The sequence below is a fragment of the Malassezia globosa genome (genome assembly GCF_000181695.2).
Source record: "Malassezia globosa CBS 7966 chromosome Unknown mgl_sf_1.1, whole genome shotgun sequence".
Lineage (NCBI taxonomy): Eukaryota > Fungi > Basidiomycota > Malasseziomycetes > Malasseziales > Malasseziaceae > Malassezia > Malassezia globosa.
Window position 1 is genome coordinate 1,161,758 of NW_001849874.1, and position 21,472 is coordinate 1,183,229.

The window sequence follows — 21,472 nt, forward strand, 5'->3', positions numbered from 1 at the left end:
GTGAAGCATTTACATCTATAAACTCATACCACGCGATCCTAACGTGATGGAGCATGGTTTGCAGAGACGCAACTGGCCACCAGCGTATGATCCAGAGCACTTGTTGCATACCAGACCAGCACATCCCTGGCACAGCCGCTTTACATCCAGGAAACCAAAGCGTCGTTCGCACCTCCCAATGCATTGCTCCTGGACATGAGGTGGCACAATGGCACTGCCTGGCAACGCCCATGTATATACTTGGCCCATTTCGTCGCCCGAACAGAGTACAGACGCACACGGCGAATAAATGCATGTGATCTTCGCAGGCGCATCCCGTACTTTGTGAATAATGCTTTTTTCCAGACACCAGCGCGGTGGCGATGCACGAGCATGGTTTGATACGATGTCCCATAGCACGATGGTTCCGATATGGCCCGTGACAAGCACGCCCAACTTGCCCACGTGAAACTCGCGTGCAACGAACTCCATGCTAGAAGGCGGGTCGTTCGTAGCGCTTCGCGTACTTTGGTGAACAAGCAAGACACCATTGATGGACCAGATCCACACCTCGAATCCGGCGGCGGCGGCGATCCACCCACGCTGGTGATCGATCGCCACGAGATTCACAGGCTGATCTGGTTCAGTTAGCTGCCGTACGAATCTGTGTCGATGCAGGTCCCAAACAATCGCCGTTTGGTCGGCACTTCCGGTCACGGCGATGCCCCACGTCGAGGAGACAGCTAAACAGAGTACGGCCCCTGTATGGCCACATAAAGAAGCTCGCATTTCGAGATGTGGTGACGGGAGCTGCAGAGCGTATAGCTGCGTCATGCCATCGTCAGACCCAAACACGACCATGTCACTGAGAGCAGCGATGCAAGAGATGCGTCCTACGGCTGCGTGCTCTAACATCGCCAAGAGATCGCCCTCTTCGTCGATAAAACGCACAGAGTTGTCGACATAGCCAAATGAGAGACTCAGCTTGGTGCCGGCAAGCACAATCTGGTCGCGTGTAGATGCAATGAGAGTGTTGGGCTCTCCACTAATATGTATGACAGGACCGGGCGCATGCGTAACGGGGAATCGTCCTTGGAGCAAAAAGGCTGGGTATAAGAGGAGGTCTGCCGTTGCGTGCCAAGGCTCTGGATCCAGCCGCGGCGGCCGGGGCGGATGTGCGCGCGTGAACAACTGTGTGGGAGTCTGTCCAAAGTTGTGCACGACTTGTGCAGCAGCTTGACGCTCAAGGAGTGAGTCGATGCCTTCCAAGTCGACGCTGTCTGCGTAGGACATGGGATGGAATACATTCGTTGCCGCGACTGCCTCGGGGCCGCGTGACTTGTACCCGAAAATAAGGTCGATCCACTCGTGCAAATGTTCGCTGACATAGTCAGATTCGAGAGCCTCGCGGTGCTTTTGGACAAAGAGAAATGGATCATTCTGAGCCCATGGCGGCAAGACCACATGGTTTACCGGGACACCGGCTTGTGTGGTACCAAAGTTGAAGCCATGCATATTGACGAACATTTCAGGGAGAAAGAAGAATTCAGGAATGAGCTCGCGCACGTCTGCGCGAGAGCGCTCGCTTGCCGAGGCCCATGCGCTGCCAACTGAGGCGAAGATGCGGTCAGGCAGGTCGAAGGAGCCGCCATTCAGGCTGAGCAGAATTTGTGAGAAAGGCATGACTCGTACAAGAAAGCCACACACGCTTGTGGCTGTCGAGTAGTGAGTGCCATAATGGAATGGCTCTAGCTGCACCTGCTGTAGCTGCTCGTAGCGGTCGACGAACTCGGCATGTCGGGATGGCGTTTGCGCACCCATGGGTTTGTCAAGCTGACGATAACACTCGGGGCGCTCCAGGTCGAGTGACGCACTATCGTAGTCTGCAAGTACCCATGGGAAGATCGGGAACTGCGTCAGGTCGTTCATCGTGCGCCCAGCGATCGTGTTGAGTATCATAAGGTAGTCCGCGTTGGATATGCGCCGTTCTTGCCATGCGAGCGTCTCGCGACCGACAGGTGCGCGGCGTAGCACAACGCCGGTGATGCGTGCAGGTGCCAACGGAAGCTCGCGAATGCCCTCGACAAGCGCCTCGCTGTCCAGAAAGACGTGCGGCACTTTAGTTCGTACAATGTGCTTTAGCCGCTTCATCTGTGCCTGCGTGGAGAGGACGAGGAGACAGCTCTGGCCATCGTGGGAGAAAAGTTCAAGCGCTGTCGGACGGTGAAGCCAAGCACGATCCAAGCATAGGCGCAGGCGGTCCCAGCGCCACTTTTGGACAGGCTCATTGCTCTGTGTAATCTGACCCACGCCAGCAGCCAGTATCAAAGCATCGCGTTCGTGGGATGGCGCATCCCAGACATTGACGATCTCGCCATTCGGGCGCTGGAAGTAGTCATCGAGTAGGTACATGTGCCGCGTGCCGACAATCAAGAGACTACTTTGCAGATCGATGCCCACGACGCGGGACGTATTGAGAAGGTCCTCGACACTTTCGCCTGGCTCGAGTGTGCGCAGAATACAGCGCACCTTGTCCTCGAACTCCTCTGGAGGCGGAATGGGTGCTGGCGCCATGACTGCTGCTGAGGCCGCGTGTGCAGAGCGTCCAGAGAATGGCGCAGTGAGTGCATCAGATGGCATGCCCTCCATGGGCGTGTTGATATCGACGAGTTCCGGGAGGGGCGTCGCATCCTGCTCTGAGACATGCAGATGCATGTCAGGTGCATGTGGCATAGATACGGACACACAAGACACATGCTGGGGCACGGCCCACAGTTTGATCCGCGCACGACCAGGCCCTTCGGTGGGATCAAGGCACCAGTTGCCAGAGGCCTCTGGTGACGACTGCAGGCGGAGGAGATCGCGGGACTCGGTCCATTGGCGCCGAATGAAAGCGACATCTTCGCGTACATCCTGTGCATTGCGAGCAGCGCGCAACGCGTCGTTTTCCCTGAGCGCGGCATGCCATTGTCCAATGCGTTCGTGTACTTGGAGCTTGTTCAAGACCTGCGGCGAGACGTGAGGAGTCCATGCCTTGACGCGGTTCCGGCACAAGCTGGTGAGGAACGCCTGTTGCGATGCAAAGGTAGACGCCCACGTGGAAGCAAAAGGAAGAGGGTCCGGCACCTGGTCGAGCGGAAGCTCAACAAGGTCCGGCCAATTCGCGCCGATGAACGTGAGACACAAGCAGGCGTGCCGGTCGGCCGATGCACGTTGGACAAGCCACGCATGATACACGACGCACTGGATGAAGCCTAGGTCGGAAGCATCCGTGAACATGAAAGAGCGAGCTTCATAGCAGAACGCAAGCGCCGTCGAAGCTTCCTGCGCAGCAAACGCATGCAGCACATTACGCTCGAGAGCTAACGTTGTCTGCATGCGCGTTTTGAACGAGACGAGGTTCGGTGGCGCATACACGACAAGCTGGGCGAGATCAAAGATGCGGAGCTGTAAAAGCAGCGAGCGCAGCGACTCATTCGAGGCCATCTCCAGCAAGTCTGAGACAAGCTCGAGCGTGTGGCGCAGTACGGTGCGCTCGCGGATGAGTCGATCTAAATGCACGAATAGCGGCGTGTAGACAGAGATGCACAGGCGCGACTGCATCAGCGGATCTGGTGTTGGCATGGCCGAGTGCAGGTTGTGCAGGAGTGTGAGCGTGTGCGAAGAAAGAGTCAGCTCGGCAATCCGTGCTGCTAGCATGTCAAGTATATTGTCGCAAAGAGCGGCAACGCGGGGACCGCACGGCTCGTCAATGAAGCGCGGCGCCGTGGCACGGAGCAGGGAAACGAGCGTCGGAGCGAGCATCAGCAGAGCACGCACACTCTCATTTCGAGAGTGCGCAACGAGCAAGCGGACGGAGTCTTCCAGCACAGCCAGCCTCGTCGTGTCGACCAGTGCCATGGGAAGTGATGCGCGCCGCTTCTTGGGTGCGAATCGGCATGCCATAAGGCCGTGTGTCAGGCACTGCACTATTACACGCAGTGCCTGTGCATGACAGATATCCTGGTCGTATGCTCGAGGAGCAAACGTCCTGAACAGCGACGACTTCGGCAGTCGTGTGCCAAGAAACAGGGTCCACATCCATGGCATCACACACGGCACGTCCCAGTACATTGGCAGCGTCCGTTCCAGCACACGGAAACCGCCGAGCCGCGTCCATGTTTGCGCCAGCGACGGCGACGCGCTCAGCAGCATGCCGATCAGCTCGAGAACGTTCGGCACGTCTTCGCGTGCCAGGCCAGGACGCGCAAGAATCATGAGCCACTTGGCGTGCACGAGCTCAGCGACCATCGCCACACGCTTTGTATCGTCGGACAGCATGCGTACAAGCACATCGAGCCATGCACGTGCCATAACGAGCGTCCGGGTATTTGGCTTTGCACACCGAGGCACCAGCGTTGCCGCACACACAATCGGAGGGTATGGCGAATCGGCATCTGTTCGTGCACGCGACGCACCAAGCGCTTGCGGCGAAGGAGCGGTCTGACCAAGCGTCATTGTAATAAAGTGCATGGTCGCCTGGACGTTTCGCGGACGGAAGTAGTGTTCCAGGGCAGTTTTGACGGTGTCAGTCAAGAGCTCGACGGGGACGAACGGCGCTGCCCGAGCAAATTGGATGATGCGCCGAACAAGATGCACATCTCGCAAACGGCGGCTTCCGAGTGGCAACACACGGCGAAAATGCACCACGTACGCCAGCTGCACATCATACGGCGCATGCGCCCAGAGAGAAGTGTCAAGTAGGACAGTGCGGTACAGCGGAATGTTGGCTAGCCGCCCGTCGGGCATGATGGCTTCTTCCAGCAGGTGCACAATGTCCGGTGTCAGCATATGCAGCTGGGACCGTAGAAGCGCTCCCAGCATGCCATACGCTTGTAAACGCTCGGCGTCTTCAGCGAGACGCCACGAATGCGTTACGAGGCGCAGGAAAAGACGCACAACATGCACGAGTGCACGACTCGTGTCGGCACGCTCAATGAGCGCAAGCAGCACAGCGCAGCCGCCGATGCCCCATACCGCCTCATCAAGTGCGCGAGGATGACGCACCGTTGGCAGGCCCTGGAGCACGCCGTGGCCATGAGCTACACGTGCAGCGTCAGAGATGCGCGCAACGGCCTGATTCAAGACAAGAACGGCAGACTTTGTGCGAAGCGTGTGAGCCGCCTGCAGGTGAAAGTAGAAGCCAGACAGAGGGAATATGTCGGCAGCCGCTGAGTACATCGCTGTACGCAAGGCGACATAGGCCTGGCTCAAAGTCTCTGGGTCACTGGCCTCGGCAAGAGCATCCAAACGCGCTTGCATGTGCGCCATACCAGAGTAGGTTAAAAACCTAGCGAGTGGGCCTTGCAGGTTGCCTGTATAGAGTGGCATGAGCTCATGTAAGAGTCGCGGCACACTAGACGACACCACTCGGTCGTGCAGAAACGCCGACGACAGCGACCACATCACGTAAGATCGGCCACTCGAGCGCACAGGTATTGCGCCAAGGGACACAGACGCAGGATGCGGAAAAGCACCAGGCCACGGTACCTGCAGCGTACACGCGCGTTGACCGTCCACATACACATGTACCGTTGACTCAACATTCGGTGCCGATTTTGCATGCGTCAGGACAATGTGGTGAGGAGTCCGGAGGGCCAGCTTCGTGCGTGGAAGCGCATACATGCCTTGACCCAACCCTCCTGGCTTGTACACGAGCGACTCTAGCCCCAAGTCGATGGAAATACGCAGCGACGCACCCTCAGGCCCCAACTGCAGGATATCAAGGACGGCAGGCATCTCGTGCTGTACTTCTATCAGCTCCAACGTGAGCGCAAGTGTAAAGCCCGTCGACCGTGCATCATCCGGAGGAAATGGCCGGTCTAATGCACTAAGTTGCACACCAGCCGTGGTCGATGCCGACGCTTCATCAAACGCTTCAAACATAAGCGATGAAGGTCGATGGACGGCCAACGCTATATCATACAAGAGATCAAGCAGATCGCAATTGGCATCAAGGGACGGTGTCTGGAGCAAGTGTGCGAACACGGCACGGATATCTTTGGCATTCTTAATGCCATCTTGCAGCAAGAGACGCAGAACGCGTTCCTCCCACGGTACCGGACGCTTTTTCATCCAGGCTCCGAGCACACGAGAAAGGACGGCCGTGCGTGAGAGTACGACGGCATTGCGGATACTTGTGCGAAGTAAGTCGTAGAGCAGGATATACGTGGTATGTCGAACGTAGGAGGAAGCTGACGTGTCGGAGTCAGCAAGCCGCAACGCACAATATAGCGCATGCGGATGGATGATGGCACGCGTCTTCCATCTTGGCCACGCATCAAGGTCACCATCATCAAAGTCGACATCCTGACTTGCACCACATTGACCGCTGGCTAGGGCTTCACTGACACCTCGAAACTGCTTTACTCCCTCGGCGACATCGCCAACGCCGATGCCAAATAGCAAAGCAACAACACGATCACTCATCGAAACTGCATCATTCAGCGACACAACCAAACTGTCCCATCCCAGGATCTGCTCAAATGAAAGCAGGTTGTCTCGACTGTGGGTAATGGCGTCAGTGAGGATCGACAACGCTAGGAACAATAACTGAGAACCATGCGCTTTCGTTGGGCCATTCGCTTCATCACTTTCCCGCTGCACAGCAGCAAGAAGTCTCCCTATAGCTAGAAAGCCGCCACACTCGCCAAATCCTTCATAGACAGGCGCACGGCGCCCGCCGTTATGCAGGAGAAGTGTATGGATTTCGGTGGCCACTTCCTGCATGGTATCATAGTCGGTAGAGGAGCACGCATGAAGAGATTCTACGAGCGAACCGAGCCGCGCTCCAGCGCGTTCTTGCCGCTCTTGCTCAAGAACAGATGCTGAGGGCGAAGAACTCCAAGCCTCGGTACCGTGCATGACCGCGCTCAAAGGCGGCGAAGTCTGAGCAAGCATGAGTGGGCTGCGCACGCTGCCGCTAGTATCTCGATGCATCCATGAGGACTCTGGCTTCACATTCGACATCACCTCCGGCGCCCGGTGGCGACTCGATAGTGAACAAGATGAAATCGAAAAGCGTTGGCCTTTCTGATTCGCCTCCGCACGACACACGCACGAGAGAAGAGTTTCGCCTCTCCCACCCCCCACCCAAATGGCACGGCGGCGCACGGTCGTGGTAGAAATTCCAATTGTATAGATACACACTTCCATACTTATAGAGCATTGGCACGTCATCTTCTACAAACCATCTGGTCATTCGCGACACAGAGCACGGAGACTTTGTTTCGCCTCCCTTTACGATGCCGGGGCAGCTCCATCCTGCATCGGCTGGACATCGCTGCTGGCCTGCTTTGAATAGTCTGTATACGAGTCAGTGTTGCCATCGCACACACCTTCCATCTCAGCGTCCAAATCCTCTAGCGTCTTTGTGGGACGCGCCTCCTTACGACGCTTCGCCTTGGCATGACGCTTCGCAGCCCTAGCGCTCTTACCAGCACCAGGCGGGTTCTGTTTCTGTGGCTGTGCAGGTGCAGCCATCGTCGCACGCGCAGGGTCCACCACGACCTCGATTTTCAGGGGACGCTCTGCGAGTGTGAGCATTGCAACACGGCCTGCTGCTGAAAATACATACTGCCATCAATCAAGCGGTTGTTGTACTGCGCATATGCACGCGACGCATCCTCAGCACGCTGGAACTCAACGGTCACCACACCAGTCGACTGGCCATTTGCTCGATAACTCATCAGAACCCGGCGGAGTGGCCCGATAGTCGTGGAGAAGAGCTCCTTCACCTGCGCCTCAGTCACATCCATCGGCAAATTGCTCACAATCACCTTGCCGCCCTGGCCTTGCGCTCCACGGCCAGGGAACACAACAGGTGGTTGCTGGCGGTTAGCTTGGCTGACGGCAGCCGCCGTAACAGCGCTCCCAAGTGCGGCAGCCTTGGCACCCTTTCCGCGCGAGAGACTCGATTGACGAGCACCCGAGCTGCGACGAGGACGCGGCGTCTGCTTGCGCTTTGTAGAGATAATTTCGTCCAGTGCTGCCAGATCGTCAGTCGCCAACCTCGCTGATGTTCACATACACTTGTCCAGATTCGATGCCTGTTGAAATTGTTAACGCAAGAAAAAAAAAAAACAAACAAATCGTCAAAGCCAATGCCACCCTGTAAGTAATGTTATCCATCAACACGCCAGGTCCGCGAGCGTCGGGAACCGGGAAAGAAAGAGAACCTATCCGTCGTATAGCAGAGCTTGCGCTCCATTCTCATGTCATGCTTCATACCTAAATGAAGACTTACAAGCGCCATGGGATATTGAAGATGCGACGCGTCTGTCCCTGTATATGCATGTGGCGTCATGGGTAGGTGCCCACAGCCGTTGCGCCGCCAGTTTTCCACTCTGAAACGTCTGAAACACACTTGGCATCAATCTTCTCCCAAACCCAAGATAAGGGTGCCCTGTATCATAGTAGATCCCAGTGAGATCTTGACACATGAGGCGATGCATATGAGTGCATCCATCCGATCAGGCCGAACGAAGATCTCCTTGTCTTCCCCCGGTCCCCTCAGGAAGAGAGGATTTATTTGACGCATCCGCCAACTTCCTTCTGCTTCACGGGTTCCCGTATCATTCAAATGCTAACCATGATTCAATCTCTTTCGTTCAAGTTATGTGTTTGACCGATCGACACGCCCTCTGAAGAAAGTGATGCGGGCCGTGGTAAAACAGATAATGCCCTTGGATGTAGGGACTTTACTCCTGTACGCTCGGCCTCGGCCCACTACCTCAGACAGACCCACCGCCCTTATCCCACGCGCCTCTTACTCCCCTCTGCTCGCCCCTCCTGCAACATCTCTACCCCATTAGGCCCAAAACGAAGCAGCGTGGAATGATTCGGCCGAGAATAGGCGGTCGGTCTTCTTGCATTGGTAATCCGTAAAACCCCGAGCACTTCCAGCTTTGGAGCGCTAGTAGGGTGGGTTGTTGCCTTTGCACACACACAGTAGCAAGAATGCGTCCCAGCAGTATTGTTCAAAGTGGCATGCCTTCGGGCGAAAAATGGGTACGTAGCAACTAAAACCAAAGTATGCTTACGCTCTCGAAGATCGGCTGGTGGGGTGCGTTTGGTGGCCCAGCTCAAAAGGGCATCAAGACGTACTGTAAGTGTTTTTTTACAAGTTGCTTGTTGTGTTTGAACAATGCTAACACGAATTCACAGCGGTCTCTCCATTCCAGCAGAACCCATTCGCCGGCGTGCTTAAGGGATATATGTTCAATGGCTTCCGCCGCGCCGTGAAGCATATGCCTTACTCAGGTATTCCGTTCTTGGTCGGTTACTTTATTTACTCCTGGGGCAATAAAGAATACAACTACGTGAACTCGAAGGAAGGTCATCTTGCTCATGCAGGAGAACACTAAATTTGTGTCTTATCGGCCTCTGTAATGTATTTACTCGAGTTCAGGGTCGCCCTGCGCGAGACTGACATGGCTCATTTCCATCCCATTCTGCAGTGCCTCTCTATGTAGCATATGTGCAGAATTGGGCTCTATGATATACTGTTTACAGCGAGCGATCTTCTTAGTATATTTTGGCTGCTTACTCTTCATCAAGTTGCATGTCATCAGTGTCACTCTGACCTTCGCGAGGAACTTTCGGCCGTTCGTCCTTAGAATGAGTTCGTAAGTGCGAGCTTCGTCGTAGGCTATCTTGGCTGGGCCAATGCAAATAGTCTGTGAGCCGGGACGCTGACATCGACTGGGCTGGGAGACTCGCACGTTTGTCATCGGCCGGCGTGAACTGGCGTCGCTCACGAACAAAAGGCGATGACACTGGCCGACTTGACGGCCTCCGGGAATTGAGCTTGTGACAAGAAGGGCATATGTACTCTGTAGACGTGTGAGTGAAAGTACTGTGAATGCGGTCATACATACGAATTTCATGAAGCTCATTTTTCGGTACAAGACCATTGTGTCGGAAACAATGACGGCAAATCAGTGCATACTGCTGGTCCTCTGGAGTAGCACCGTAGGGATCTGTACCTAGAATCATGTCGGCAAGTTTGTCCATCCAGCCACGAGGATATGGTGGTTGTGGTGACGGCGTTCGGTACGGACGACTTTCAGTATTGCCTTGAGCACTTGGCACGCCAAGCACGGGAAGACCAGAAATCGGCGGTGCGAGTGATTTCAGCAGCTCAAGCTGACCAGTCCTCTGCTCGTCACTCGGGTTCGAGCCCTTAGAGGAGTTTTGCAGTGTATCACTGGACGCATGACGACGAAGGGACAGAGTGGAACTTCGCCTCAGAGGCTTACTGCTTGTTTCGAATCTAGGCTGAATAGAAGGAGGGTTGAGTTGTGGGCGCTGCTTCTCCTCGTCGTAACGTTCCAACAAGTTATTGAGATGATCGAAGTCCGTAGCTTTCTTGATTTCGTTGATCTTTTCCCGCTTCTGCTTGCGGAGTGTATTAAGATGCGTCTCCTGGGCACGCTCAAGACGTCGGAACCATATTGACACTAGTCGGTGTAACACGGCAATGAACAGAGGCGTCCCTAACAAAAGCACCACAACGACAAGTGATCGCGAGGCAGCCCACTCCCGACCCCAAAAGAACGACGAGCATATCCAGAGTACAATGAGCGACACAATCCACAATGTGATCATAATTTGTAGTACATTGTGAATGGCTCGTCGTTTCCGTGCTCGTATATCGACCAGGGTAGACTCTGTCGTCCGAATTTCTTTTTCCAGGGCATCGAGAATGGTCTCATAATCAAACGTGTTCGACCATGACCATCTTGTGAATGGATTCCACGCTTTCGGCCACCATGGCCACATTGAGCCTGCCATGGCTGCTCAACGCAACAGCAAGGTGGGGAATGCAAACCCACTTGTGTTGTTGTTGTTGCATGGATTTTGGGCCAAATGTCTTATTCAAAAATTGGCCCAATCGCAGTTTCCAGGACTCTCGTGCAAGATTAACTTACCGCCACTCATACTTTACGTTGCTGCTGTATGGCTGGTCGTGTGTTGCAGCGTCTTTCTCGCCCCAGCCTATGCATTCAAGATGGGACTTACCTATGTTCAGCATTTGTATACAGGACGGTTCCATTCCGCGCAGCATCTTATGCGACGAAAGCGAACGGCTTAAGCTCCTTACCACAAAAGGTTGGAATATCATTCAAACCCCCTTTCAGGTACGTAAGTCCTGACCCTAATGCCGATAAAGAAGCGAAGATCTTTCTCTTGAATCGGCAGAAGATCAATCCATTGTATCTCCCGTTGACTCACTCTATGTGTGCGTAATATATGTGCTCTAATTACACAGGGCTCAAGCATTCAACTGGGTCGAACTACCCCGCAATGTGCTTCTAGTCAAGAAGCAAGGCGATACTCGCGTGAATCAAGCATTTCGAGACATTACTTCTCACATACGACAAGCATTCCCTCACATGAATATATTAGTAGAAGAGCAAGTGGCACAGGAGATGTCACCCATCATTCCAGATCTCATATCAGTTCAGTCAGGTAAGAATGTGCAAATGAGCGTGTGAACTCATGTCCAGACGAACAAGCACTCTTGGCCGAAAAGACGGACTTTGTCATCGCGATCGGCGGTGATGGGTCCATTCTTCATGTATCGAGTCTCTTTGACCAGAACCCTGTGCCGCCCGTCTTGAGCTTCTCTATGGGAACCTTGGGTTTTCTCCTTCCTTATGATATTCAGGCTTTCCCAGTCATTTTAGATGACGTCGTCCACTCACGCTTCATGCTTGCGCTACGAAAGCGCATGTGCATGGCTCTGTGGGACAAGTCACCTGGTGATTGCTTATGGCTGCCTGGTGAACAAGCATGCCGTGAACTGCATTTCATGAATGAAGTGGTTCTTCATCGCGGAAGAGAACCTCACATGACCACCATGGACGCCTTTGTCAATGGTGAACACTTAACACGCACTATAGCAGACGGTCTCATTGTCTCCACGCCAACCGGCTCTACGGCATATTCACTGTCAGCTGGTGGTCCTATTGTGCACCCCTCTGTGTCTACTATGGTCCTAACACCCATAAGTCCGCGCTCCCTGAGTTTCCGGACTATCCTGTTGCCAGACAGTGCTCAGATCCAGATCTTTGTATCGCCCGATTCGCGCTCTCCTGCGGAGGTCAGCGTCGATGGGAGAACTGTCCACACTTTAATCAAGCAACAGTCAGCCAGTGTGCAAATGTCGCCCTTTCCTATTCCATGCATTACTTTTTCTCCAGAGTGCAATTTTGCTCGGCGAAGTGGATCCCTGTCTGATTCAAGTGACGCGCCTATGATACACGATGGATGGGTGCACGATATCAACACTCTTCTGCGCTTCAATACGTCATTCACTCCCCGAGGCCATGTTCTCTCGGACGAACAGCGTGCCGAAGCTGCCTACGCAGGAACTGTTCGCGCTAAGCTTGCTGCGCAGCGAAAGAAACAAACTCGCAGGTAGCCAATACAACTTCGTTCAGCTCGCGAAAAATCGAGATATTGTTCACCTGATCGAGTTCTACACAGCCCCCTAGCACTGCACTCCCGCCGCTGCCAAACTTTCTTAGCTAGAGTTGGACACGCAAAGACCGACACCTCCAAACCAACCTTGCGGGCAAAGAACTACCTACGCAGGGCAAATTCTAAGAGATCACAGCATCGTTAGGAAACTTGAAGAAACATTGACTATGAACACAAATTTTGCCACAGTTCACAAATGGCAAGGCATCAGTGCTGCATCGGATACAATAGCGTGGTGAAAGAAACAAAAAAGGTCATGGGTGTATACACTCAGGAGCGCTCGCCGCGTAGACGGCGCGCAAGCGCAATATCCTTTGGTTGAATTGTCACGCGCTTGGCGTGAATTGCGGCCAAGTTGGTGTCTTCAAACAAGGAGACAAGATAAGCCTCGCTAGCTTCCTGGAGCGCACCAATAGCGGATGACTGGAAGCGAAGATCCGTCTTGAAGTCCTGTGCAATCTCACGAACAAGGCGCTGGAATGGCAGCTTACGAATCAAGAGCTCCGTACTCTTTTGGTAGCGGCGAATTTCACGGAGGGCAACAGTACCGGGCTTGTAGCGGTGAGGCTTCTTCACTGTTACAAATGTTAGCATTCAATTCAAGTACGCGTGTCAATACATACCACCACCAGCTGTTGGGGCTGATTTGCGCGCGGCCTTCGTGGCGAGTTGCTTGCGAGGGGCCTTGCCACCAGTCGATTTTCGGGCTGTCTGCTTGGTACGCGCCATAGTGGTCGTAGTAAACGATTAAGGGATAGAGACAAACGCCACATGGGACGCGTTGCATCTCCGTCATTATATTATTACATAACCTTGTAGGAACTCGACTTATTTTTACCAGGTGCACCCAATCCTAGGCAATGGCAGGCACCATTGTATTTGTGCTTTCGGTTCTTCATCGTGTCCAATGACACAGCCCGATCGGAGTAACAGCTTCGGACGTGCTGATTCGACAGGGCAAAACTCTGATGTGCATATAAATGGTCTAGTTTGTTACTACAGTCCCGATTGATATGTGACTGGGGCCCAGAAGTAGTGGGGCGAGAGCGCATATCTTGTATTTGCGCAAGAGTAAGTGTGGTAAGAGGCCAGGCACTTTAAAAAAGCCATTAGTGGCGTGCATGTAAAATCATAATCTGTCTATGACAATTCGAGTCCGTCATTTCATGAAGAAAGACGATGTAGAATGACAAATTGCCCCTGTAAAGATTCCTCCCATCATACGAACCACCACACGTTCGTGATACGGCAAAGCTATTTCGAGAGGATAGGGCGGCATGGTACTGACAGGTCGTCGACAGTGATGTACGACGCCCCCCATATCTCGAGTGACAGGAAAATACGCTGCATTTTAGGGCAGCTTAAGCTGAAAGGAGCGTTACCATAGAGCTGGTTATGCTCGATCACATGCCAGCCATATCTTGCACAACATATGAAATAAGAAGGACTCTACGATTCTAAAAAAAAAAATATTGCACACTTGGTCAACCGGTGTCCCGTCTCATTGTTTATCTTGCATGGCAGCAACACCCCGGACCAAGATGAGGGGACGATGGTGCTCACATCACGTGACCATTCCATCAGTCTGCTCCGTCTCCACGATTCAACGATGCTCTCGTGAGTGCGTGTATAGAACGTGTCTTAATTTGCACTAGCTTTGTGTGCAGTGCAACGAGTGCTGCTCGCGTGCGACGCAGCAGTAGAGTCTTGAGTTGCACTACAAGGCGTCGCTGCAACGGATCAAGCGTGCTGAGATCTCGCACAGCACGGCTTTGTGAAGTCTCAAGCCACCAACACAGCAACACGGATCAGAGGGGCATAACCATCGCTAACCATGTCAGAGTTGCCCAGAACCCCCAGAAAAAATCGAAGTAGGGGTGCAAACGGTACTTACGGTGATCGGTATGTACATCACGAAGTGCTTACACAACAGCTTTATCCCCAGTCGAGATGGAACGGACTTGCAGGCAGCATTCCAACTCTTGCCAGAGGAAACGTTAACGCCCAGCGGCCGTCACAAACGGAAAAAAATACCCGAATTAGATGCACAGATGGGTACGTACTTTGAAGAGAACTTCTCACATATGCATAGAAGAGGCCAATGAAACATACTCGATGCTTCTTAGCTCGGAACTTTTTGGCGCTGACAGACCGATGTCATCATCACCTTCTTCGCATGGTAACTTGGGCGCATTGTCCCCCACGCGAACTGGAACCATTACTCCACAAACTAGCTCCCCCTCAGCTGTACGAACATACCGCGCGGACTCATTGCCGGCGTCGTCATCTAAGAAAAACTTGCTGAGTTTTCGGAGCCCCACCTCCTGTTCCACCACTCCAGCCAGTCGGCGACCAATGGTTGGATCGCCAATGGCCTCAGCTCGCTTGCGTGAAGTAACCGCGTATGATGGTGACATGGATTTGTATGGCTCACATCCATTGGCACGTACCTCTTCTTTCGTGTCACCCAGCTTGTCACCCGCAAGCACACCCACAGGGTTGTTCTCGCCGCATGAGCAAGTCGATTCCCCGGTTCATACAGCTTACAGTACTTCGCCTGTGAAGCCAGAAAGTCAGAGACTTCTTCTGAACGCGCGTGTATCAACACGTGTTGTGAGCAAGGTACCTTACAAAGTCTTGGATGCACCGGAGCTGGCGGACGATTTCTACCTGAACCTTGTCGATTGGTCCAATCAGGATGTGCTTGCGGTTGGGCTGAACAAGTGCGTCTACCTCTGGTCTGCGAGGAACTCAAATGTGACGAAACTGTGTGACCTCCAAGGCATGCAAGATAGCATCACGGGTCTCAGCTGGACTGAGCGCGGTCAGTATCTGGCAGTTGGCACACACTCGGGTCTTGTTCAAATTTGGGATGCAGAAAGGGAAAAGCTCCTTCGCACCATGATGGGCCACAGCGCACGCGTCGGTGCCATTGCATGGAACCACCACATCCTCACAACAGGCTCTCGCGACCGATACATATATCATCGCGATGTCCGGGTGCCTGAACACCATGTAAAATCCCTGCAAGCGCATCGACAAGAGGTATGTGGGTTGAAGTGGAATCCTACAGGTGACCAGCTTGCGTCTGGCGGAAATGACAACAAGCTGCTCGTCTGGGATGGCCTATCAGAAACTCCGTTGCACCGTTTCAACGAACATACTGCGGCCGTCAAGGCTATTGCTTGGAGTCCACACCAACAAGGGCTACTTGCTTCTGGTGGTGGTACGGCTGACATGAAGATTCGGTTCTGGAACACGCAAACAGGCACGCATCTGTCGATGATGGACACGGGCAGCCAGGTGTGCAACTTGGCATGGAATAAGACGTCGAACGAACTCATTAGCACGCACGGCTATTCTAGTACCAACTTGCACAACCAGATTCAGCTCTGGCGCTACCCATCACTGTCGCATGTTGCCACATTGACGGGCCATACGATGCGTGTGCTGTACCTGGCTATGAGCCCGTCAGGCAAATCGATCGTAACAGGAGCGGGCGATGAGACGCTGCGTTTCTGGGACCTCAACACCCCTGCGCGCGATCAAGTTGAGCGCCATGACGATCGTGGACTGCAGTCCTCGTTTGTGAAGCTTCGCTGAGATACATGTATTTCTATCAACTGCGTCTTAGAGCCACTCAATCGTTGCTGGTGGCTTGGACGACACATCAAGAACTACCCGGTTCACCCCTTGGACCTCATTCGTAATGCGATTAGAAATGCGAGACAAGAGTGCATAGTCAAATGGATACCACGTCGCAGTCATAAAGTCGGTAGTTTGCGCGGCGCGCAGAGCAATGACTTGGTCATACGTGCGCTTGTCGCCCTGCACGCCCACGGCTCGTACCGGGAGGAGGACGGCGAAGGCCTGACTAATTTCATTGTACACACCAGCCTTCCAAATCTCTTCCACGTAGATCTTGTCGGCGTGCTGAAGCAGCTTGACCTGCTCGCGCGTAACAGGGCCAAGGATGCGGATGGCCAAGCCAGGTCCAGGGAACGGATGCCGCATCACAAGGTGCTCAGGAATGCCCATCAACTTTCCGAGTTCGCGAACTTCGTCCTTGAATAGTTCCCGCAATGGCTCGATCAGCTTGAGCTTCATATCTTCTAGCAAACCGCCGACGTTGTGGTGTGTTTTGATTGTGGCACTAGGCCCTTTGAAGCTAATACTCTCAATCACATCGGGATAGAGTGTGCCCTGCAGCAAGAATTCATACTTGCCAGCAATCTTGCCCGGAGCACCGCCGTGAGAGAGCGCCTGAGCCTCTTGCGCCTCAGCGTCCTTCTCTAGCCGCTCTGCCTCTCTTTCGAACACTTCAATGAATGTGTTCCCGATGATCTTGCGTTTCCGCTCCGGATCTTCCACATCCTGGAGTCGGCCAAGGAAAAGGTCTGATGCATCAACGACCGTTAGTTGCACACCCAGGTGTTCAGAAAGCATCTCATACACCTGCTTTGCCTCATTCATGCGCAGCACACCATTGTCGACCATGATGGCATGAAAGCGGTCACCAATAGCTTCGTGCATAATCTTCGCTGCAACACTGCTGTCGACACCACCGGAAATGGCCCCAATGACCCGGCTCGTTGGTCCGACCATTTCGCGGATACGTGCAATCTCCTTGTCAATGAATGTCTCCATAGTCCAGTTGCGCTGGCAGCCACAGATCCGATCGACAAAGTTTTCAAAGATGCCTTTACCGCATGCAGTGTGAGTCACTTCCGCATGGAACTGGATGCCGTAAAATGGCTTCTCTTTGTGGGCAATGGCTGCGTACGGCGCACTGGCCGTGTGCGCAATGATCTCAAAGCCTTCAGGCATCTTCGACAACTGGTCTCCATGGGACATCCACACAGTCAGGTCGTTTCCTAGACCGTAAAACAGCGCATCGGCGTTTCCATTGCCTGTCGAAAGGACTTGGATCGTGGCGTGTCCATATTCGCGCGTGTCATGTGGGTCGACCCGACCGCCGTGATTCCACGCCATTTCTTGTAGACCATAACATATACCAAGCACTGGAACACCATATGTGAACACATCTGGATCTACGCGCGGAGCCACGTCATCATACACTGAATATGGCGAACCCGACAAAATGATGCCTTTCGGCTTCCAGGACAGCTCAGCGATCTTTTGGGTACAGGGGAGCATCTCACAGTACACGTTCAGCTCACGGCATCTCCGCGTGATAAGATGCGAGTACTGCGACCCGAAATCGAGGATTAGAATCGAGTCGTACTGACTATGAATTTCTTGGCTCATAATCACGATGAAAGGCCTAAGGCAAAAAATATCATTCGTGCTGTGATGTCAGCATCAGGCTTAAAAAATCGATGACCCATCCAAACTGAAAAAAAACTATCGAGCCACGCCGCTACTACTTGCAGAAAAAAAATGAAACAGGCACCCACAAGACGTTGAGTTGGCTTATATAAGCAACACAACCTTGCTCAACATACACACTCGCACACGTTCAAGTGATAACGTCGTTATTACGCTGACTCTCGAGGCTAGTACGCTCGACGTTGCTGTGTTATTACATAGAAATGTCATCGCCGCAGACACAGCCACCATTCGCTGAATTTTCCATATCCGATATCCAGGAGCCTGTGTCTTCCTTGGAGTTCTTTCCTGATCGGACATCTCCTAAGCACGCAAACCACTTGCTCGTTGGAAGTTGGGACAAGTTCGCGCGAGTTTACGACCTCAATCAATGCTCCAGAGGCACAGAAGGAGCACGAGTGCTGCAGTCTTTTGAGCATCCTGCAGCTGTACTCGATGTCGCCTGGATCAACGAATCGCTTGCTGCCAGTGCGTGCCTCGATCGGCGTGTGCGGTTGCTAAATGTGGAAAATGGCCAAATGGTGATTCTCGGCAAACATCAAGATGGCGTGAGTCGTGTGCGATACGATCCCAACTCAGGCCTCTTGTTCTCTGGATCTTGGGACGCTACTGTCAAAGTATGGGATCCCTCCGCTGATGTGGGTGCATCCTTACGGCATACTCTCACTCTACCAAGCAAATTGTTTGCCATGGACGTGTCGCCCCGAACAGCCGCCTCCCCGTCACGGCTTGTTGTGGCTATGGCAGAGAGGGCCATTTATATCTATAATACACTTCAACTTCGGGACGCCATCGATGGACGCAGCTCATGGGACCCTGAACAGAAACGTGAGAGCAGTCTCAAGTTCATGCTTCGTGACGTTCGGTGCATGCCCGATGGATTGGGCTACGTAACCTCGTCTATCGAAGGGCGTGTTGCTGTTGAGTTCTTCAGCTCGGATGCTCAGACACAAGCAAATAAATATGCGTTCAAATGTCACCGGAAAGATGTGGACGGTATCGACGTCGTATACCCTATTCATGCGATTGCCTTTCACCCTACGTATGGCACGTTCGCAACATGCGGTGGCGATGCTCACTGTGCATTATGGGACCCTGTGGCTAAGAAGCGCATTCGCCAATATGTTCTGCCGTCGCCCGTGAGCACTGCGGCTTTTAGCGCAGATGGTACCATCTTTGTGATTGCTAGTGGAGCCGAGAATCTAGAAGAGACGCAGCATCCAGGTCCCGATGCTGGCGAAGTTGGTGGTACAGGGCAAGGTGGATCTGGTCATGTGAAATTGCACATTAAGTACGCTATCGAGGAGGCAAAGCCTAAAGGCAAGCCTGTATAATCCAACAACATAGAGTCTCGCGTCTGTTGAAACGCTTCACATTGGTAAATGGAAAACTGGAAATGCATCCAACCACATTGTCTCTTATACAGTCTGAGCCTGAGCCTGGGCTTGGCGCGCTGCATCTAACGCTGTCGCAAAGACGTGCAGTAATGCATTGGTCTCTTCCAGACCAATGCTAACACGCACAAGCTTGTCACTCACATCCATCTCAGCAGCCCAGTCCAGTTCTGCGTAATGTGCAAGCAATGTGTAAGGACATGCCAACGTGCAGTTTGTGCCCAGCGACGGTCCTTTGGCACAAGCGAGGGAGTCATAAAACACCTGCGCTGTGGTACTGGTGACAAATTCAATTGACAAAAGTCCGCCAAAGCCACCTTGCTTCGCCCCTTCACTGCTGGTATCATAGGGCTGCTTCCGACGGCACGTCTCGTAGTGATGTCGTGTCACGTATTTGGGATAGTACACAGACGAAATGATACTGTCTTTCATACCGCCAGCTTGGCTTTGAGAAAACATATAGTCAGAAATGGCCTCAGCATTGCGGTCGATGCGCGAAATACGAGCAACAAAGTCGCGCGAGTTCCGCTCAAGGAAGATTGCATCTTCCATCCAGAATGTGTCTTGATAGTTTGCTGACAAGACGGCTCTCAAAGATTCAACGCGTTTTGACTGTGGATTCAGTACGAGGGAGCCACCCATCACATTACAATCGCCGGAGAACACCTTCGTTAGACTGGATACCACCATGTCGGCGTACGGCAATACTTCCACATTCACAAAGTTGCCGACCGTCTCGTCAATCACCACGGAAAAGTCATACTTGTCGGCGAGTCGTCGAATTCGCGGCAGGTCTGCAGATCGAAGCAAAGGATTGCTAGGGAATTCACAGAAGAGCGCATGGATTTTGGGCGCTTGGTCGTCTTGCTGGGCAAGAAGTGCCTCAAGCTTGTCCAAGTCATCGTCCGTGCCACGCCCGAAGAAGTGGCACCCGGGACCCCACTTTTGCAACACCTTAAGCGTGTCCGTGTACGGGAAACCAAAGCATACTGATTTTCCAATGGTTTGTTTAGGTCCGACAAAGCTGGGATCCGCCATTGTACGCATGGCTGCTTGGATAGCCTTCTTCGTCATCGGAACGCCTTGCTGTATCATCGCACGCTCTAGCATGAGGGTTTGGTGTGCATGATAGATGCTATTCATTCCAGTAGGGAACAAAAAGACGTCGTTCTCGCTAACACCCGACACTTGGCGAGCACTTACTGCGCGTTCAACAGGTTCTTCTGCCAATTCGCCCACGAGTGTACCAGCAATGCGCCTGCGCAATGCGATCTTCGCATCTTGGGCAAGTGCGATCGGCAAATTACGCCCAAAGCGCTCTTCTACAAACACGTCATGCTCATATGCGAGCTCTTCGTCTTCGGAAGCAGCTGGTTCATGAAGTGCCGCTGTCGAGGAACTTCGGGACGTGCGTCGTGACGAAGGCACTGAGGAACCCCATGCATCTATTCCTCGTGATTGATAGCGTGTGCGGCCAAATCCACCGCCACGAGCAGTCACACCGGCTGAGGCTGATGCGGATGAGGAGGAGCCACGGCGCGGTCCAAGAGATGGACTGGGTGCACAACGGCCGCCGCAGGGCTCAAGAAGCGCTTCGTTATGCGCCAGAATCCGCATGCATTCGTCAGCAATACGGCTTGAAATCCCTACGCCAGTGTGCTGCCAGAATTGTTTCGCGAGTGGGAACACGTCGCGGTCAAAGAGCACAATGTACAGACGGATGGTGGCATCCGAGGGGTCCGGAACACGTACCGTAGTGCTGTCCTGGGTCGGGTGTGCTAGTACGGAAAAGCGGACAACGCGGACAGGCAGTGTGGGGGAGCCTGGCGATTCGCGCTGTTTCATAGCGCGCATGAAGTCACGACATTGTGACGCATGCTGAGGCGATGCAAAAAGCACGCAATCCTCATGACGCTGGGCGAATTTTTCCAGCATCATCTTTGACAACTAATGCGCGTTAAAACCAGAACAAATGAGGCCGCCGTCATAACGTACCTTTTGGATTGAATGATGAATGAAGAATCTCGGATATCCTGTTTGCATGGAATCAGTGAGGCGTCCTTCCTCGTAGTCTACAATATCCTGCCACCTTGGTAGGGAGACAGACACTGCATGCGAAACGTTGGGTGGAATAGGTTGACCAACTGGAATAGTCGGCATTAAGCTATTCTCGCTAGGCTTCGTTGCGACATCCACCATGTTTGAGGAGCAACAAGTATAGTCGC

At 53.3% G+C, this 21,472-nt stretch overlaps 10 protein-coding genes across 10 annotated transcripts; 4 read left to right on the forward strand and 6 right to left on the reverse strand.

Annotated features, from left to right (window-relative positions):
• Positions 1–15: 15 nt before the first annotated feature.
• Positions 16–6,747, reverse strand: MGL_0517 (uncharacterized protein; the record flags this gene model as incomplete). The annotated part of the gene is made up of 1 exon (XM_001732690.1): positions 16–6,747. The coding sequence occupies one exon, from the start codon at positions 6,745–6,747 to the stop codon at positions 16–18; it is 6,732 nt and encodes a 2,243-aa protein (XP_001732742.1).
• Positions 6,748–7,257: 510 nt separating this feature from the next.
• Positions 7,258–7,775, reverse strand: MGL_0518 (uncharacterized protein; the record flags this gene model as incomplete). The annotated part of the gene is made up of 3 exons (XM_001732691.1): positions 7,258–7,322; positions 7,356–7,547; positions 7,595–7,775. The coding sequence occupies 3 exons, from the start codon at positions 7,773–7,775 to the stop codon at positions 7,258–7,260; spliced, it is 438 nt and encodes a 145-aa protein (XP_001732743.1).
• A 1,276-nt stretch (positions 7,776–9,051) lies between these two features.
• On the forward strand, positions 9,052–9,383 carry MGL_0519 (uncharacterized protein; the record flags this gene model as incomplete). The annotated part of the gene is made up of 2 exons (XM_001732692.1): positions 9,052–9,124; positions 9,184–9,383. 2 exons carry the CDS (start codon positions 9,052–9,054, stop codon positions 9,381–9,383), a joined length of 273 nt encoding a protein of 90 aa, XP_001732744.1.
• A 178-nt stretch (positions 9,384–9,561) lies between these two features.
• On the reverse strand, positions 9,562–10,812 carry MGL_0520 (uncharacterized protein; the record flags this gene model as incomplete). The annotated part of the gene is made up of 1 exon (XM_001732693.1): positions 9,562–10,812. The coding sequence occupies one exon, from the start codon at positions 10,810–10,812 to the stop codon at positions 9,562–9,564; it is 1,251 nt and encodes a 416-aa protein (XP_001732745.1).
• Positions 10,813–11,650: 838 nt separating this feature from the next.
• Positions 11,651–12,445, forward strand: MGL_0521 (uncharacterized protein; the record flags this gene model as incomplete). Its single annotated transcript, XM_001732694.1, has 1 exon — positions 11,651–12,445. The coding sequence occupies one exon, from the start codon at positions 11,651–11,653 to the stop codon at positions 12,443–12,445; it is 795 nt and encodes a 264-aa protein (XP_001732746.1).
• Positions 12,446–12,774: 329 nt separating this feature from the next.
• MGL_0522 (uncharacterized protein) lies at positions 12,775–13,233 on the reverse strand (the record flags this gene model as incomplete). Its single annotated transcript, XM_001732695.1, has 2 exons — positions 12,775–13,079; positions 13,128–13,233. 2 exons carry the CDS (start codon positions 13,231–13,233, stop codon positions 12,775–12,777), a joined length of 411 nt encoding a protein of 136 aa, XP_001732747.1.
• A 1,641-nt stretch (positions 13,234–14,874) lies between these two features.
• On the forward strand, positions 14,875–16,107 carry MGL_0523 (uncharacterized protein; the record flags this gene model as incomplete). Its single annotated transcript, XM_001732696.1, has 1 exon — positions 14,875–16,107. One exon carries the CDS (start codon positions 14,875–14,877, stop codon positions 16,105–16,107), a length of 1,233 nt encoding a protein of 410 aa, XP_001732748.1.
• Positions 16,108–16,134: 27 nt separating this feature from the next.
• MGL_0524 (uncharacterized protein) lies at positions 16,135–17,772 on the reverse strand (the record flags this gene model as incomplete). The annotated part of the gene is made up of 1 exon (XM_001732697.1): positions 16,135–17,772. One exon carries the CDS (start codon positions 17,770–17,772, stop codon positions 16,135–16,137), a length of 1,638 nt encoding a protein of 545 aa, XP_001732749.1.
• A 284-nt stretch (positions 17,773–18,056) lies between these two features.
• On the forward strand, positions 18,057–19,187 carry MGL_0525 (uncharacterized protein; the record flags this gene model as incomplete). Its single annotated transcript, XM_001732698.1, has 1 exon — positions 18,057–19,187. One exon carries the CDS (start codon positions 18,057–18,059, stop codon positions 19,185–19,187), a length of 1,131 nt encoding a protein of 376 aa, XP_001732750.1.
• Positions 19,188–19,271: 84 nt separating this feature from the next.
• Positions 19,272–21,185, reverse strand: MGL_0526 (uncharacterized protein; the record flags this gene model as incomplete). Its single annotated transcript, XM_001732699.1, has 1 exon — positions 19,272–21,185. One exon carries the CDS (start codon positions 21,183–21,185, stop codon positions 19,272–19,274), a length of 1,914 nt encoding a protein of 637 aa, XP_001732751.1.
• Between the last annotated feature and the right edge of the window lie 287 nt (positions 21,186–21,472).